At 39.6% G+C, this 19,079-nt stretch overlaps 1 protein-coding gene across 1 annotated transcript in view; it reads right to left on the bottom strand.

The window, feature by feature from the left end:
- Positions 1-19,079, bottom strand: part of LOC139727689 (heat shock cognate 71 kDa protein-like) — a 42,073-nt gene that overhangs the window by 5,491 nt on the left and 17,503 nt on the right. The window contains 3 exon segments of the mRNA XM_071638704.1: positions 6,672-6,904; positions 13,090-13,252; positions 17,554-17,792. Of these exon segments, the coding sequence (XP_071494805.1) occupies positions 6,672-6,904; positions 13,090-13,252; positions 17,554-17,792 (635 nt within the window).

The following is a 19,079-nucleotide window of genomic DNA, read 5'->3' as shown; positions in this document are numbered from 1 at the left end:
CTTAGTTCGTGGGCAATTCATCAGTGATTTTGATCGCGTAAATTAGTGAAAATGCTCGACGGACGAGCACGCACAACCAAATTTCTTGCGTGATTCATGCGTTTACGTGACTTTTGGGTAGTGTGACCGAGCCCTAAGCACTGAATTGATCAGTGCTTTAGTAGTAGCCATGATAAAAAATCATGGGCATACATACTCGAGCAGGATAAGGGGCTATAAGGATCAGAACCAACACTTGCTGTTGGGTGGAAGCTTGGTGGTCTAGTGGAGATGACGCCTGTCCGGAGATCACGAGGTCGTAGGTTTGAATCCTGCTCGAGTACGTACGCTCATGATTTTTTATCATGGCTACTACTAAAACACTGATCGATTCAGTGCTTACCTACGTCGATGTAGGGTACTTTGTCAATAAGTTGCAATTATGCTTCTGTTGAATACTTCTAGTTGTCAGCTGTACAGTGTGTTCCTAGAAAAAGGTAACACGAGTTCAAAGGTCAGCCATATAAAGAATACTTGTTTTATTCTTGTGATTTGTATATATTAAAGTACAAAGTAACTCATCAGCTTTCATTTGACACCTTATTTGCGTCAACATTGTCACGGGTCACTGAGGTAGGGTCCATCGAAGGAGAAGGGTACAAAACCTACTTTCTCTAAGTTTCTGGTTTGTCGGGTACAAAACCTATTTTTTATGCATTATTTTTTTCATAGCAAGTTTCAATGAAATGCTTTCCTTCTGCTTTCCCCTCTGCTAGCTTTTAGTGAGTGAATGTAATGTGACATAACCAGTGTCTAACTGCTATCTCCAGTAACCGCATCCTTCCATCCATTCTTCTCAATGAACGAAAATAAGAGATGACTGAAATTGATTGCTGAAGAGCAGGGTTTACACCTCCCCACCACGTGATCTTAATGACTTGCAGGCGCATATTCGTCATGAGATCGATGTCCTTCGTCATGATCCCGCAATGGTTAGAAGAGCAGTGCAAGACATGCAACGTCGTTCACAGCTTTGTGTCGACAGGGGAGGTGGACACGTCGAAGGTGTTGGCCCATAAAAGGTAAGGGTTGAATGATACCACACATTTTTAAGATTTCAAACAGAAAAGAAACTATGATTTGATTATTTCTTAAAGCGTTATTCCGGGTTCTGATTTTTAAAAACTTGGAAAAAATGGATATTGTACCTATTACCTTCAGAAGCATCTAATTCAGTGACCGATGGTAGTACTTTTACACGCTTGGTGTCAAATGAAAGCCAGAGAGTTGCTCTCTTATCCCAACTAACCATAATGATTTCAAACTTTTCATTTTTCAAATGCCTGACCTTTGAACTTGTGTTACTTTTTTTTAGGAACACACTGTATAAAAACAATTATGGTTTCATTTCATTTGCATAACAATGGCTTGCCCATATATTCTTGACATCTTCAGAAATATTCATATCCCACTGCAATCTGCATTTTTAGCATTTTCTTTTAAAACTACACCTGTTTCAGACATTTTTAAGATTCCGTGCATCTTCTGTGATGGCTGCACTGCTTTTGTGGAACAATCTACCACAGTTCATCTGCATTTCCCATCCCTTCATGTCTTCAAAAAGAATCTTAATAATATTATTTTTCTTTTTAATGCCAATCTGTAACTGAATTTTGTTGTTAAGTGCTGTGAAACCAGTTATTGACTGTGTAAGAGCACCATATAAGTGATCTGATTGTATTGTATACCATTTTCACAATGAAAGGTACATTTCAGGGATGTCCCTTTATTTTCTGTTTAAAATGTGCATTACCCCCCCCCCCCCATAACAATACTATGTTGTAGAACACCTCAAGGAGAGATAACTTTGCCCAAAAATTGCTTCAAAGAAGCAATCCATCAGAATTTTTGACAAGATGAAATAAATGGAGGTAACATATATAATGCAATGCTGACTGTAAAAACAAACAGGGAATAAAGTCATATCGCATTCTTTATAGCCGAGTTATTCAAACAAGCACTGTCATTTAAATTGTGACTACCATACTCTTCCATCATGATAAAGACTTATATCCAAACTATTAGAACAGAAAAGAAGCTCATCTGTATTGGAAATTCATCTGGAATTGGTGTTAAATTATTTATCTCAATATGAAATATTTACCTCCGAAATTTTCAGTTGTCAATGGTACAAGCCTTAATCAGTAGAATGACCCGTCTTTGCCTTGATTACACGACGTTTGATAAGTGGGTCACAGACTTTCGGAAGTTTTGGACAAGGAATCTTGATACTTTGAAAGGGGATTTCACTCTATTCATCACATACGCCGTAGCCAGACTGCTCAGACATTTTGCAGTGCGCAGACACAAGATTGTTGATGGCCATTCCTGATTATTATTATTTTTGACATTGTGTCGTGTTATACATCATTTAAAAGCTTATGATCTAAACTTTCATATTACACAATAATCTGAGTGAGGGCGCCCTTAAATTTTTAGGACGCCCTCTTATGTCACATAATTATCATTGCAGACATTCTTCCACATGTTACCACCTCATTTTTTCAAACAACATGATCTTGCATCACAAAAAGGTGTTACAAATGTTGTAGAGAACTTATTCAGCTTTCAGATATGATTTTTTTCATCAATAATATCAGTACCGTACTTTTAACTTTATGAACAAAAGTCTGTGGCAATTACAACCTAAATTTCACACATTTTGTGTAATTTCTGATTTTGTGAATGATGTTAGCCTGAAAGTAGATACACTTAAAAGGATGTTTGTATCTTGTCAAGCTGAAAATACAAACTGAATTGTTCTTTTTACTCTACAATTAGATTAATCTTGTCCTATGATATTGCCATAATGATAAGATAATCAAAGGATAAAAATTGGTATTGAAAATATTCAGACTTCAGATTGTTCATTCCAGTTATTCATATGCTAGTCTACGACTTTCTGCACTCTTCTTATTGAAACAGAATTAACTATCACAGCAGTCATTTTCTTTATGATAAACCTGCATGAACTGAAGTTTCGCATAGTGATGGTTTCCTATGTAATTATAACAAACAGTCAAACATACCCCAACATCAAGACTGTACAGCTTCCGGCAGCCAGCAGGAGGCTACTGTAACCCTATTGCTCTTTACACCTGCCCCACTGGCCCCGGCTAACTAGAGACCTATTGCGGCAATGAATGTGCAATGTTCATCTATTCTACAGATCATTTATGAGGTCGATATTACTGGAACTATACCCCTTCAAAGAATTTAAAGATGTTGAAATCCCTATCCTGAATGTTTTCACTTCATATTTTACTATTTTGACTTAGATAAAATAGATGAAAATTGACCCATGTGTATGATCTTTTCATCGCACACGGCGATCTCTATTACAGTCCCACATATACAGATTGTGTAAGTTCTCCACACAAGAAACCTATGGCAAAACTGTACACAATACATTGCAGTCTGAATGCAAATAAACATGGGCGGGGCCACCACAATTTCTTGGACTTTGAGAAGGCTTTCCTGATTGGTTGAAGGGGGGGGGGAAGCTTTTTTTACACTGGATATCGTTTCCTTACACTGTCAGCCAATCACAAATGAGTTTATAGAGTGGTAGTGTCATAGCCTTTGAATCTGTCAATCAAAATTGGGCCGATTAAATCGGCCAGAGCATTTACATGGCCAGTTTCGGCCTGTTAAATCGGCCTGTGACACAGATAGGGTTAATCCTAAAAAGACTGGGGGGACTTTCTGGGCTCCCTCCTCGACATTTTTCACGATAAATCTGGAACGTAAAAATCTCACGCCGCAACGTTTTGTGACTTTTTAAAAAAAGTCTTGCGCAACTTTTGAGACCAAATTTGCGATGCCCGGGTACGCGGTTCTGAAGTTATGCAATATTTTGTAAGTGCATGTCAGACCCGAAATTGCTCAAAAACGGGATCTTATGTACAAATCCAACGCAAATTCTGTTCCTGACCAAAATTCATAAATGTATTATCATTTTTACTTTTACTGATCAAAGTCAATTAATTTCATGTTCTTTATGATCGAAATAGTGTCGCCGATGATTTCCATAAAAAAACAATAAAAAACAAAGAGTCAAAAACGAAGAAATACATAAGAAATTTTAAAAACAATAAAATACATAGGAAAAAAATTTTGATACCGCCGTTTTTTTGATGTACATTCAATAAGAATCCTACACAGAGTACCTTAACCAAAAATTTGCAGTTTTGGACCTATAATTACAGATTTGTAGCCATTTTTTGAAATTCATGCATAAATTAGCATAATTAATTTATTAAAAATAAATTTGAATATTTGTGAAATAATAACCAATAATAACCAATAATAATTTGAGACCAAATTTGCGACGCCCGGGTACGCGGTTCTGAAGTTATGCAATATTTTGTAAGTGCATGTCAGACCCGAAATTGCTCAAAAACGTGATCTTATGTACAAATCCAATGCAAATTCTGTTTCTGACCCAAATTCATAAATGTATCATTATTTTTACTTTTACTGAACAAAGTCAATTAATTTCATGTTCTTTATGATCAAAATAGTGTCACTGACGATTTCCATCGAAAAAAAAAACAAAAAACCAAAAGTCCAAAACAATTAAATAAGAAATTTAAAAAATAAAATACATAAGAAAAAAAAATTTTGCTACCGCCTTTTTGAGACCAAATTTGCGACGCCTGGGTACGTGGTTCTGAAGTTATGCAATATTTTGTGAGTGCATGTCAGACCCGAAATTGCTCAAAAACGGGATCTTATGTACAAAGCCAATGCAAATTGTTTCTGACCAAAATTCATAAATGTATCATTATTTTTACTTTTACTGATCAAAGTCAATTAATTTCATGTTCTTTATGATCGAAATAGTGTTGCCGATGATTTCCATCGAAAAAAACAATAAAAAACACAATGAAATAAATAAGAAATTTTAAAAACAATAAAATACATAAGAAAAATTTTTTGATATCGCCGTTTTTTTGATGTACATTCAATAAGAATCCTACACAGAGTACCTAAACCAAAAATTAGCAGGTTTGGACCTTTAATTACAGATTTACAGCCATTTTTTAAAATTCATGCTTAAATTAGCATAATTAATTAAAAATAAATTTGAATATTTGTGAAATAATAACCTATTCAGTTTTGTAGATTACCTTGTGGGTGATGCGCGTGCCAATTTTCCTTGCGATCACACGGTCAACGGCCAAGATCTTGGGGGGGGGGGGGGGCCCAATGAGCCCCCCAGTGCTACGAGGCATCAAAATAGCCCAGTCTTTTTAGGGTTAAGGAACAATCTACATCTGGGCCCCGTTTCATAAACATACCAAAGCTGTTATCATAGCAACTCCTGCTGGGATGTCAACTTCTCCTGCTGGAATGTCAACTTGCTATCATTGCAAAATTGCATTTCATAAAATTCTAAAACTGGCATGTCAGCTTAACATCGTAGGAAAAGTTACGATGTCAACTTGAATAATTATATACGAGCCTGATTTCTCCTTTTGCGCCAGGGAAATGATAGCAACTTCAGTGTGTTTCCTATAGAGATCAGTGGCGCAAGGCATGCACTCACTCATCACAGGGATACTGCAATGTGCAGTGATGGTTGTTTTTGTGTTGTCTGCTTTCACTACATATGAATAGACCAGTTTGTAATTCCACTTTGCGCATGAACAGAAAAAGGTCATTTTTACCAACAAGCATTTTGGTTTGTAAATTCACCAAGATAAGCATCTGTGATGCAATGTTTATTCATGTGATCCTTATCTAAATGGTGCTTGCCAGCACATCCACCTAACAGCAAGAATGGTATTTTGCAATATAAAAGGAAATCGTCTGTTATTGCATTCAATACAATACAATGTAATGGATGCCAGATAAATTGTCAAGTGATGGGGAATACTACAAAAATCCATTTTTCATGAAAATTACAAATTCCATCAATTTGATATTGACATATGTTAAGGGTAGCAATTGTTCCCCCTGCTTTCTGAAAGCGGTTAGTCCACTGCTCTTTCATAATTCTAGAAAAGTGAATTTTTGTTGAATTTCCTTTATATTTTCTTTGTATTGTTGTCCACTCATACGTCATATCCTCTAGTAGTCTCCTCATCCAGCGGTTCCAACACCAAAACTTTAAAAATTCATAACTTTTGCATCGATTGTCCGATTTTCCTCAAACTTTCACTGATGTGTTCTACTAATGTTGCTGCTTTCACTCAAGCCACATTGCTCTTTGGGTTTACCTTCCCTTTAAGCTTATACTGAGCAGCGTCAAAATTTCTATCGCTTTTATGTCGATCACGCAGCGTCAACTTTATCTATCCCTTTTATGTTGATCATGCAACATCAACTTTAGATTTGACGCTGCAGGGTGCAAGTTGGTGCTAATTACAGTGTAGGAGACTTGACGCCGTCGCTCTACCTTTATAAATGGGGCCCAAGGCCTACCAGCCTTCACTCAACAAAGACAGGGGTGCTACACACTTCCGTAAGTCTATGACTAGTTTATCGACCATCACATGATCAAGGTAAAGACAGGACATTCCACTGGTATTAGCTGGCATTGACAGCTGAAAATTTCGGAGGTAAATGTTTTGTAATGAGATCAAAAGTTGGAACACCAATTTCATATCCATACTATGTTTACTTGCCTGGTTGGTGTCTAGCCAGTCCAGCACTTCCTTGCACTTGTCGCGGACCTTTGCCTTGTCCTCTTCACTGACCTTATCCTTAAGCTTATCATCTTCAATGGTGCTCTTCATGCTGTAAGCATAGCTCTCCAGGGCATTCTTAGCAGCTATGCGATCCCTCTGCTTTTCATCTTCCTCTTTGAACATCTCAGCATCTGCTACCATTTTCTCAATTTCTTCTTTTGTGAGGCGACCTGTGAAAAAATAATGATAAAAAAACTACACATACTAACCAAAAACTACTGACAAACTGGGGTAATTGAGGGAGGGAAATCACAAGTGCTGCAACACAAAACTAGAAAAGCACTCTGAGAGCACACACCTCCCCCAAGCAGCTAACACTTCCATCCATACACATACTGTTTGCTGAATATCACCCGATTATCCAATTAAGCCTTTTGTCTTTAGAGCGCATATGCTAACCTCAAATACGCGCAGCTTGAACCCTGCCAGGAGCATGAACTCCCGAGTTCATTGACCCTATCTGCAAAATATCAAAAATCCATAAAATTTAATCATCTGTTCCTGGTGTCATTATCAATCTTTCCCCACAAGTTTCATCCATATCTGTCCACAACTTGTGTTATTTTGCACACAGACAGACAAACAAACAAACAAACAAAAAACCAATGCCAATGAAAACATACCCTCCTTCCTTGGTGGAGGTAATAATAATGTTATCTTCTCTGCAGTTTTCTCAATGTGAAATGAGATGGCTATTGGAATCACAAGGCTCAATGCTATTTGTCAGATATTACCAGACTTAACCTTGTCTGTACAGAGATTGATAGAAGGTCAGAACCCCAAACTTGCATCTGTACTGCAGAGAGGGGATATGCCTTTCCTGTCGATAGGATCTGTGTGTATGTACCCCACATCAACATCAATCAAATCTTTACCAATACCATTCCATGGGGCAGGCACCTTTGGCCCCAACTACAGGGAGATGAACAAGATCTAGCATGCAAGGGGTGACTGGTATGCCTCTGCCATAATGCATGGTTCTCCCAATTGGTATGTAGTACGTCTTTACAATGTGTGACGACAGTTGGCAAAATATTTCGCATGACAACATACACTTGTACATGTGTGTATTGGCAAAATATCAAAATGACATGTTTGTTACAAATGTGTTGAGTGTTCACTTTCCTTGAATTACGTTTAATAGGATGAATGAGATCTTATCATTTTTTTAAGAGAGCATGTATTTGGGGATATGAGGATTTTTACTTGACCTTTGACCCTTTATGAATTGATTAATTTCAAAGGTATGGAGAAAAGAGTAATTTCAGTATCATAGAGTAAAATTTTAGCAATTTTAACCTGACCTTTGCCCCCATGACCCTAAATTCCAATGAAAATCAGAGAGAGAGAGAGAGAGAGAGAGATGGCATGCATAGCATTCATACTTACATACAGTCCCAGAGCATCTTTTTTTTTTTTTTTTTTTTTGGGTAGTGTCACCAAAGGTCAACATATACTAACTCTTCCTATGACAAAGCCATTTACGGAATAATTATTGGCTCATTCTGATGTAGAAGCGTATGGGTCCAGACTTTTGGGATCCTCCCTACAGATTGTCCCAGCAATCTGTCAAAACTGAGCAACATGAGACCTGGGGGTCTTGCGCTCACCGGAGTATTGCAAGTTCACTTTCCATGCATTCTGGCAGACTCTTAACTGAGAACATTGGAAACTTGTAGTGGGTAGCTTTGAGAGCTGGGGGCATGGTGTCCATTTGCATATTCCATCACACTGGTAAAAATACCTGCAAGCAGGGCTAGAACTTTTTTTCTAGGAAGCCAGCCGGGCTCCTCAGGGACCTTTTTAGGGAGCCACGTTTCCCTCAGTCACAATCAGCAGTAGAGGTCTTATTAACATGTATTAACCTGGTGGAGAAGATTTCATTTAGATATAACATGCATTTCTCCACAGTCACAAGCCTGAGATACCTCGTTCTTAGTCTCTAACGGGTTTTAGCACAGTCACAGTATGTGTGTGCGTGCGTGTGTGTGTGTGTGTGTAGGTGTTTTGAGTGGTCCCTCTCCTATTCCCTTCTGTAATTTCTTACCCTGGTCTGTTCACATTGTCTTTCTTTCTCGGTTCTTTTTTTTAGCTGCAAGGTCTGGGTTAGAAACATTCATGTACCGCCACATGTTGATTGATCAGCAGAGCTGCCAACCTTTGGAAGCACAAATCTGTACTCAGCAGCTCCAAAATCCGTATTTTTCCACCAGAATTCGTATTTTTTCCATCTCCCTCTTTTTGCTATTTTGAATTACACTCGTCGACTTCTAAGGCCTACAGGCTCTAAACATAACATTACGACACATGCCGAAGTATCGAGCTGGTCACCAGCATGATGAAGAATCCAAACTACGCAATGTTCAGCATTGATTGATTGCTTTCTCGCAATGCATGTGTACAAGTGCATGTATGTACCTCCAGAAACTTGCTGGGCTGGTTATGAAAGCTTCCACTATCTAGCAGGGGAGGGGAAATGCTTTCATCTTCTCAAGAAAGCTTCTGTGTGAGCGAATGCAAAACTCTGTTCGGTGTTTCCAACTATTGTTTACTATAAAACATAATCATGCGTTGTTTGAACAGGCTTTTTCATTTTACTGGATTTTAAACATCAGTATTTTCTGAAGTACCGGTATTCCAATTTCCTTTACCCTGACTGGAATCGGAAAGTCTGCTATAACGATGATCGCAAAATGCCGCGCTGTGTGTGGTTGCGCCAATGTGCAAACACGTGGTTTCACTTTCAAGTTTAAAGGAATGCGCCATGTGCTCCTGCCTAAGAGGTTACTGCAAGTTCGATGGATCGAACGCACCATAGCTGAGCTGAATGGCTTGTTTACGGTAAACATGCAGTTTACATTCGATACGAAGAAGTCATTACGTCTTTCACGAGGAAAAACATACAAAACAAACAAACAAAAAACACTTACGAACGAATGTTGATAGCCAAAACTGTGAAAAGTAATAAGCAGTTATGATGAGCATGAACTGAAATTAATTGTCATGATTTTGCTGTTTAACCAGGTGATGACTGCATCTCATTGGACCTACTTGTAGTGAATTTGTCTGGGCATACGAGACCTTTTAAGTACTAAGTGATTGCCTTTTTAATTGACTGATTAATCGATCCTTTTCTTATCGTTCAGGAAACATAAGATATTCGATTAAGTACACTATATTCGACTGTTTGATGTTTCCTACTATGCGCCAAAAGAAAGGCTATAGAATCACAATATCTTTGCAATGATTCCTTTAATTCAACCAATGAGCTGGTTCTTCGATCGATATTTCCAGGATATTTACACGTTGTTTATTCCAGTGCGCGCATTCTTTCGTCTGGCACGCACCTGGGTGTGGCACCTGCTTTTGTGGAAATTTCCACAAGGGGAGAGGGGTGGGTGTCAAGTTTCTTTGAGCCAAAGAGACTGCATGTATTCAGTATTTCACAGTCTCCTCGCTCTAATTTATTGTAATTCGTGCTTAAATTTCCCCTTATTCTTTGCTGATATTGAACATTTAGATTTAACTTTACAAAGGTTGGTAGATCGTGGATCTTTTTGTTGTGAGGTGTATGTAATTTCTTTTTTTATCATTCTTTGGAGGGGAAAGATGAGTAAGGGGGAAAGAAGAATAAGAGGGAAAGTGAAATAAAACGAACAGCACGTACGCTCAGCATTCACAGTAAGAAGTCTTTTCATACCAGCATAGTTTTCATCATCACCATCAGACATCACTCAGATCATTTTAGCCTTTTCCTATCAACATTAAGAAACACGCATAGTCCCTCGAGATAAACACCGAGGAAAATAAATAACAAATACAAAGTATCAACACCTCCCAACAACACAAATATTTAGAAAAGACAACACACGTCGCTTCGATTCGAAAAGTATTGCAGCAAAGCGGAGAAATCGCCGTTACGAAAATAACAGTGCGAGACACTTGAAAGAATTACGTTTAAATATTTCAAAGTATAAAGGGAATGGATAAAGTGATATAAAATGGAAGAAATCATACCAAATGAGGTGTGAGAAACGACAGAAATAGAACGATAAGTTTAGTAGTAGGATTAGGCCCTAGCAAAAGTTTGCAGCACCGAAAGCTACGCAAAAATTAATACACATTGGAAACTCGGTATTGCGACGAGATCCTTGGGATCGTCAATAAACGATACAAAACAAAGGAAATTAATTCATCTTGACTGGAAAATAGTTTGTTATAAGTATTCTGTTATATGAGATTTCCTTTAATACATTGAGTTTCCACGATACTCTGGAAAAAAGTCCAAACGCTTTTCACCTGCACATACTGCAGTGCACATTAATACACGAACAGAAACTCACCTCTTCCTTGCAGAAAAATGATGCAATAACGTTACAAAAAACACACACAACACTCTAAAAATCATTTCGTACTTGGGAGGCAAGGGAAAAGCGGAAGAAGTAGAGAAAAAGAAGCAGACATTGCACAACGGAGCGCTTCTACCCAACTCAAAACGAAATAGGGTACTGTTTAGAGTGGCAGCTGGCTACAGTGTGTAGCTAGCTAAGCTACTATACTCACGCTCCCCAGCCGGCCACACATGGGGATACCACGGCGATCGATGTATACCACGGCGATCGATGTATACATCCAGGGTCTGTATGTTGGCAACAGGGATTCAGGCGCGCGAAGTTCCGTTCGGTGTACACAGTACGCAAGCAGCGAAATGCATGTGCGCACACTATTCTATAATAGAAGCGACGAACACACACACGTCGGGTACACAGACACAGACACACACACATGCGGGCAACGCGGGCCGGCTGGAGAATGAAACATGTACAGTGTGCAGTCTATATTGCAATTGCAGGGATAATAACTTCGGGCGTAAGGGCTCGCTGCGCCAGGGCCGCTCGCGTTCGTCAGTTAAATGATAGTGTGTGTACATAAACTAAATTCTGTGTCGAAAAGTGAGGCTATACGGCAAATAAACTTTAGGAGCCAGCCGGGCTTTTTTCATACATTTCTAGGGAGCCCGGAGCGATTCTGGGGAGCCAATGGTCCCCGGGCTCCCGCTAAGGTCGAGCCCTGGCAAGGTACACTGTACCTTATAGAATGTTGGACTATGCAGTTTAAAAAAAAAAGACTTAAAGCCCTATCACTTTTGATTCTAGAGAACAATATTATTGAATATTCCTTAATTTCAGAGGTTTGGGGGGGGGGGGGGCACTGCAATGAACAAACTTAGAACTACAGTCATCAATGTACAAACACAAACTTTGCTTTACCAAGTCTGGTTCTAGAGAATTGTAAATATTCCTTAATGTTTTTTTTTTTTTTTTTGGGGGGGGGGGGGGGGCGGGACTAGACCCCCTCGCGTCCCCAAAGGGGAGCATGGTGCCCTGTTGAACAAATTGAGCAACCTGTCAAGTTTGGTGAATATTCATCAAGGGGTTTTTCAATGATTATGAACATGTACAATGCACACCACCATTTGGACCCATTCCATCCCACAAGGGGGGAAGGGGCACCCCTGATTCTGCCATAAACAAACTTGAAACAACAGTCGTTCATCAATATACTTACTCATTGTACTAACTTAGCTCAAACACTTCTTGTTCTAGAAAAAAATCTTTAAAGATTCCTTACTGGGGCATGGTGCCCATTTGATGGATTTTATCCCCCTAGGGAAGCTACCTGCCAAGTTTGGTGAAAATTCATCAAGGGGTTTTCAAGAAAAAGATGAAAAATTACAATTTAGGCCCGAATTTAGGCCCCCTGGGGCCCCAGGTGGGGCATGGTGCCCATTTGATGGGAATGAGATTCTATCCCCCTAGGGATGCTACCTGCCAAGTTTGGTGAAAATTCATAATGGCATTTTCAAGAAAAAGATGAAAATGTACAATTTGGGCCCCCTTAGGACCCCTCCCCATCCCCTTCCCCTGGGTCCCAGGGGGGGGGGGGGGCACCCCTGATTCCGCCATGAACAAACTTGAAACTACAGTCATCAATGTACTAACTCAAAGTACTAACTTAGCTCTATCACTTCTGGTTCTAGTGAAGAAGATTTGTTAAGATTTCTTAATTTTGGGGTGTTTGGGCCTTAGAGGTGGGTCATGGTACCCATTTTAACAAATTGAGATCCTAACCCCCTAGAGATGCTACCTGCCAAATTTGGTGAAAATCAGTCCATGAAGTTCTCAAGAAGAAGATGAAAATGTCAAAAGCTTACGCACGAAGGACGACAGACGACGCACGAAGGACGACACACAACAGACGCCGGACGAAGAGCGATCGCAATAGCTCACCTGAGCCGAAGGCTCAAGTGAGCTAATAATTTGCAAATGAAAAAACCTTCAGCAGGTAAGCTTACCTTTGTCATTGGTGATGGTGATCTTGTTTTCTTTGCCAGTACTGATGTCAACAGCAGAAACATTCAGAATGCCATTTGCATCAATGTCAAAGGAGACCTCAATTTGGGGAACTCCCCTTGGTGCAGGGGGGATGCCAGAGAGCTCAAACTTTCCAAGAATGTTCTATGCAGTACCAAGGGAAATCGGAAGAAGAAAAAAAAGAACTTAATTTACTCCCTCAAAAAATGCAACACCTTTGTCCAGTTTTACATAATTCTGTTCCCAGTGTTGCTGTAAGGCACTTTCAAAATCATTTACATGTTTTTAAATAAAAAAAAAAACACATAAAAGAATGACAAATATACAGCATTGTCTAGGACTGCTGCAAACACAAAATCTGCTCCTACTGAGAGCTGATGTAATCACACCAGAAGATAAACTCCTTCAGTACCTGCCTGCAAATTGAAATTAGTAGGTTAATAGCCTGTCAGACGACTGTGCTCTCAGACAAATGCAACCATGATGAAACTTCACTATGGTGTCTTGATGAAATTTCATTAATTGACTTATGAATACCTCTCCAGGGACCACATCAGTATTATGTATTATCTTTTCCATATGAAAATATTACACACACTGTGACTTTCCTGTTCTACTTGACAGAGAAATGACTGAAATTTAGTGCATTGTCCTTAACCTTAACCAGGCCGGGCTCTTTTGGGTGTTCTGTGGCTGGGGAGGGGTTGATTCAACCCCCCCCCCCCCCACCGAGATCTCGGCCGTCGATCACGCAATCGCCATGAAATTTGGCACGTACATTACCTGTGGCGTAATCTACCAAGCTATACAAAAAGATATGGAAATTTTCATCATAATAATTAATTATGCTAATATATGCATAAAATCATACATTTTGCTCTAAATCAGAAATCAAAGCTCCTAGAATCCTAATTTTTGGTGAAAACATTCTTTGTAGCATTCCTAACAGTGTACTTGAAAAAAAATTGGTATCAAAATCTATTTCTTATGTATTTTATTGTTTTATGAATTTCTTATGTATTTCATTGTTTTTTCGACCTTTTGTTTTATCATTTTTTTCCCACAAAATTTATGACAGAACCTATATCAAGCACAATTATGCTAAAATTAATTAGTTTCAGCTTATAAAAGTGAAAATAATCATATCTTTATGAATAAGAAGCGAAAACTCAATTTGCATAGACTTTATACACAAAATCACGTTTTTGAGCCATTTTCGGTCTGACAGGCATGTATAAAACGTTATGCAGCGTCGTAACGGTAAGCACAATTTTTGCGAAAATGGTGTCAAAAGATGTGCGAGACTTGAAAGTAAAAAGTCAGCGAACGGCGCGGTCAACAAATTTCGCGCGGCGGAGTAGTCGCGAAAAATGTCGAGGGGGGGTTGATTCAACCCCCCCCCCCGGCCTTTTAAGGGTTAATAGCTCTTTTTAAAGGCCCATATGAGTACTTTGCATTCCTGCCAAATAACCCCCCCCCAAAAAAAACAAACAAACAAACTAGAACTATCACTCATTGTGATTAATAACCCCTCCCAACACTAAGGGAGTTAGCTGAATTCATACCATTGCATGATTTTTATTCAAAACATGCAGTTACCATGGCAACACATTTTTCAACAATGATGAAAGATAAATTTTGCACATCTACGTTATACCGTGATCACATGTGCCAAATTTGAAGCCAAATGCTAAAAAACCGAAAGAGTTAGCTGAACCACAATTTTTGTATGATTTTCATTCAAAATATACTGTTACCATGGCAACACATTGTTCAACAATGACGAAAGATGAAAGTTGCACATCTTCGTGCTATAACAGTAACATGTGCCAAATTTCAAGCCTAGTGCTCAAAGACTGACTTAGTTAACTGAATACATATATATATTTGTATGATTTTTCAATCAAAATATGCTGTTACCATGGCAACACATTATCGTTCAACAAAGTCAAAAGATTAAGTTTGCACATCTAGGTACCATAGCCGTCACATGTGCCAAAATTTCAAGCCATATGCTCAAAGACTGAGGGAGTTCACTGAATCCAAAATATTTTTGTATGCTTCTATAAGTAGTGAAACAAGAGACCCGGGGGTCACGCGCTCACCTGAGTATCGCAAATTCACCTTCCATGCATTCTTGCAGACTCTTACCTGAGAACATTGGAAACTTATGGTGGGGGTAGCTTTGAGAGTGGAGGCATGGTGTCCATTTACATATTCCATCACACTGGTAAAAAAAAAATACCTACCAAGTACACTGTACTTTATAGAATGTTGGATTATGCAGCTTGGGGAAAAAAGCCCTATCACTTTTGATTAGAACTAGAGAAAAATATTATTAAACATTCGTTAACTTAGGAGGTTTGAACCCCTGGGGCCCCCCAAGGAAAGCATGGTGCCCATTCAAACACTTTGAAATCTTATCCCCATGGGAATGCTACTTGCCAAGTTTGGTGAAAATCCATTGTTGTTTTCAGAAAGAAAATACAAAATTAAGGCCCACATTTGGACCCCCCCATCCCATCCCACTTCCTTTGTTCCCAAGGGGGTGTGGGGAGGGGGGGGGGGGGGTAGGGCACCCCTGATTTTCCCATGAACAAACTTGAAACAACAGTCATCAATATATCAACTCATTGTATCAACTTAGCTCAATCACTTCTGGTTCCAGAGAAAATCTGTAAAGATTCCTTACAGGAGGGGGGGGGGGGGGGGTGGGACCCCTGGGCCCCCCAGGTGGGGCATGGTGCCCATTTGATGGAATTGAGATTCTATCCCCCTAGGGATGCTACCTGCCAAGTTTCGTGAAAATTTGTGATAGGGTTTTCAAGAAAAAGATGAAAATTTACAATTCCCGTCCAAATTTTGGCCCCCCTTTGCCCCTCCCCCCCCCCCCCCCCCCAGCTTGGGAAATTGAGATTTTATTCCCCTAGGGCCACTACCTGCCAAGTTTGGTGAAAATTGGTGATAGGGCTTTCAAGGAAAAGATGAAAATGTACAATTTCGGTCCAAATTTAGGCCCCCGGGGCCCTCCAGGTGGGGCGTGGTGCCCATTTGATGGAAATGAGATTCTTTCCTCCTAGGGATGCTACCTGCCAAGTTTGATGAAAATTTATGATAGGGTTTTCAAAAAAAAAGATGAAAATGTACAATTTGGGCCCCGTTAGGACCCCTCCCCACCCCTGGGTCCCAAGGGGGGGGGGGGGGGCACCCCTGATTCCGCCATGAACAAACTTGAAACTACAGTCATCAATGTACTAATTCATAATATCAACTTAGCTCTATCACTTCTGGTTGTAGAGAAGAAGATTTTTTAAGATTCCTTCATTTTGGGGGGTTTGGGCCCCCCTGGGGGCCCCCAGGTGGGGTATGGTGTCCACTTGAACAAATTGAGATCCTATCTCCCCATGAATGCTACCTGCAAAGTTTGGTGAGAATCGGTCAAGGGGTTGTCAAGAAGAAGATGAAAATGTAAAAAGTTTACGCACGCCGGACGACGCACGCCGGACGAAGAGCGATCGCAATAGCTCACTTGAGCCTTCGGCTCAGGTGAGCTAAAAATTAGTGAACGAAATCCTATTCTCAACTTCAAAAATCCACATGTCACATGCCCATGTTCAATTATTCTTCAAAATCCAATAATGTGGCTTGCTTCATTTGGTAATACTTGAAATTAATTATTTACACAACAAATTTCTAAAGAAATAGGCAAAAAAAACATGTAGAAATACTAATGAAATTTAGCATCTAAATTCAAAAAAGTGATAAAAAAGTTTTGAATGGCTGGCGAATACATTATTCCCTCTTTGCAATGTTACTTCCTTTCCTGATTGGTCAAAATCATGACAATTTGTTTATTGGAATATTTGGGCTTTACTCCAGCACACACCCACCCCCCCAATCACTTATTGAACAAACTATGATCCCATCCCCTTAGGATGATTCACAATAACAAGATGTGGGATGGACAGAGTAAATCCAGCAACCATTTGCCTCTGGCACCCTTTAGGGCCAAGGCAGTATATACGGCAGACTTTAATTTCATCATGGGGGGAAGAGACCCAATGGTCTTGTGCTCACCAGTGTATCCCAAGTTCACTGTCCACACATTCTTTCAGACTATTACCTGAGAACAACATATCAAACTTGGCGAGCTTTGGGTGTCATCAAGGGGGGCATGGTGTCCATTTGTTTAAATTCTATCACACTGCTAATAATACACAGATTCTTTCAACCCTCCTGCAAAAATGTCACTGATATCAACATTGACAACACACTTATACTAGTTGATAAGGTGACAAAAGCAACTGGTACTGATTTTAAAGCAACTCACATGTTGATGGGTTAGAGGGTACTTTGTACAAGACTCTCATACCATTTTGCGGTTCTTGACTGGACAGAATATATAGAGCACATAGGGTTGGCAGATAGATCTCTTCAGTACTCACATTGTATTTGGTCATGCTACGCTCCCCCTCATAGACCTGAATAAGTACACCTGGCTGATTGTCAGCATAGGTTGTGAATTTCTGTGACTGCTTTGTAGGGATGGTTGTGTTCCTCTTAATGAGAGGAGTCATGACTCCACCAGCTGTTTCAATTCCCATGGACAGAGGGGCAACATCCAGAAGAAGCAACTCCTGCACCTCATTTGACTTGTCTCCTGACAGAATGGCTGCTTGGACAGCTGCACATGAAAACAAAAACATAAAATATCTGTATGGTAACTCATGCAAAGTAACATGTTGTGCATTCATCCAACATACTCTTACGAGTCAAATTCACAGAGCGGTATCATTGCGTTTTCTCTGATATTTGTGCACATGTCATGCATTAAGATGAGTGGGATGACAGCATGAGTATCCTGTTTGAATGCTAAAGATACCTTAACCCTAACTAGGCCGGGGGGGGGGGGCCTCCGAGGCCCCCCCTCGACGTTTCGCGTGATGTATCGCTAACGCGAAAAGCTATCGCCGCGACGTTTCATGACTTTTTTCTTTCGAGTCTCCCGCATCTTTTGAAACCAAATTTGCGATGCACGGGTGCGCGGTTCCGAAGTTGCGCTTAAATATGTCCGTGCATGTCAGACCAAAAATTGCTCAAAAACGTGAATTCGTGTACAATTTCAATGCAAACTGTGCTTACTGGCAAATTTCATAAAAGTGTGATTATTTTGGGATTTTATTGATTAAAATCAATTAATAACACATTTTCTTGACCAGAACAATATCGCGGACAAGTTTCATCGAAAAAACAATGAAAAACATAAAGTCGAAAAAACACAGAAATACATAAGAAATTCAAAAAACAATAAAATACTTAAGAAATTTTTCTGGATGGCACAATTTTTTTCTCTTATATTTCCTCAGGACACTAAAAAGAACATTTACACAAAAAATGTGCCCATTTTGAGCTTTATTTAGTGATTTATACCAAATTGTCTGATTTCCTGCATCCTTATGCATTATAATTAGCATAGATGATAATTTTTTTTAAATCTAACTTCGTGGTACTGTAGATTACATCATAGGCAATATGTGTGCCAATTTTCGTCGCGATCGCGCGGTCGACGGCCGAGATCTGGAGGGGGGGGGGGGGGCCTGGGAGGCCCCCCCCCCCTCTATGATCTACCTGAATAGCCCGGCCTAGTTAGGGTTAAGTGACACCAACATTAAAGAAGAAAGGTTCATCTGATGCTCCTGGAGTGTATCCTTCATAGAATTGTAACTACTATACAGGGTCCCATTAACAATTCTTCTCCATATAGCAAAAAATCTAAAATTGAAGGGAAGATCAGTGACATAAAATGCAAGTGTTTTGGCCCTAAGTAGACCCACTATGAGGCCTCTATAGGAACCGTGTGTGCATTTTGAATATCTTTGTATCCCCTTTTTAACATATGTTCATGTCAGTGTTGGCATTAAAAAATAATAAATAAATAAAAAAAATTCAGTGCACCATTGGTATGGACATG

This window comes from Diadema antillarum, unplaced genomic scaffold (assembly GCF_040938485.1).
Source record: "Diadema antillarum isolate AM-2024a unplaced genomic scaffold, OU_Dant_1.0 scf00000001, whole genome shotgun sequence".
Classification (NCBI taxonomy): Eukaryota; Metazoa; Echinodermata; class Echinoidea; order Diadematoida; family Diadematidae; genus Diadema; species Diadema antillarum.
This window is presented reverse-complemented; position numbering and strand designations above follow the sequence as displayed.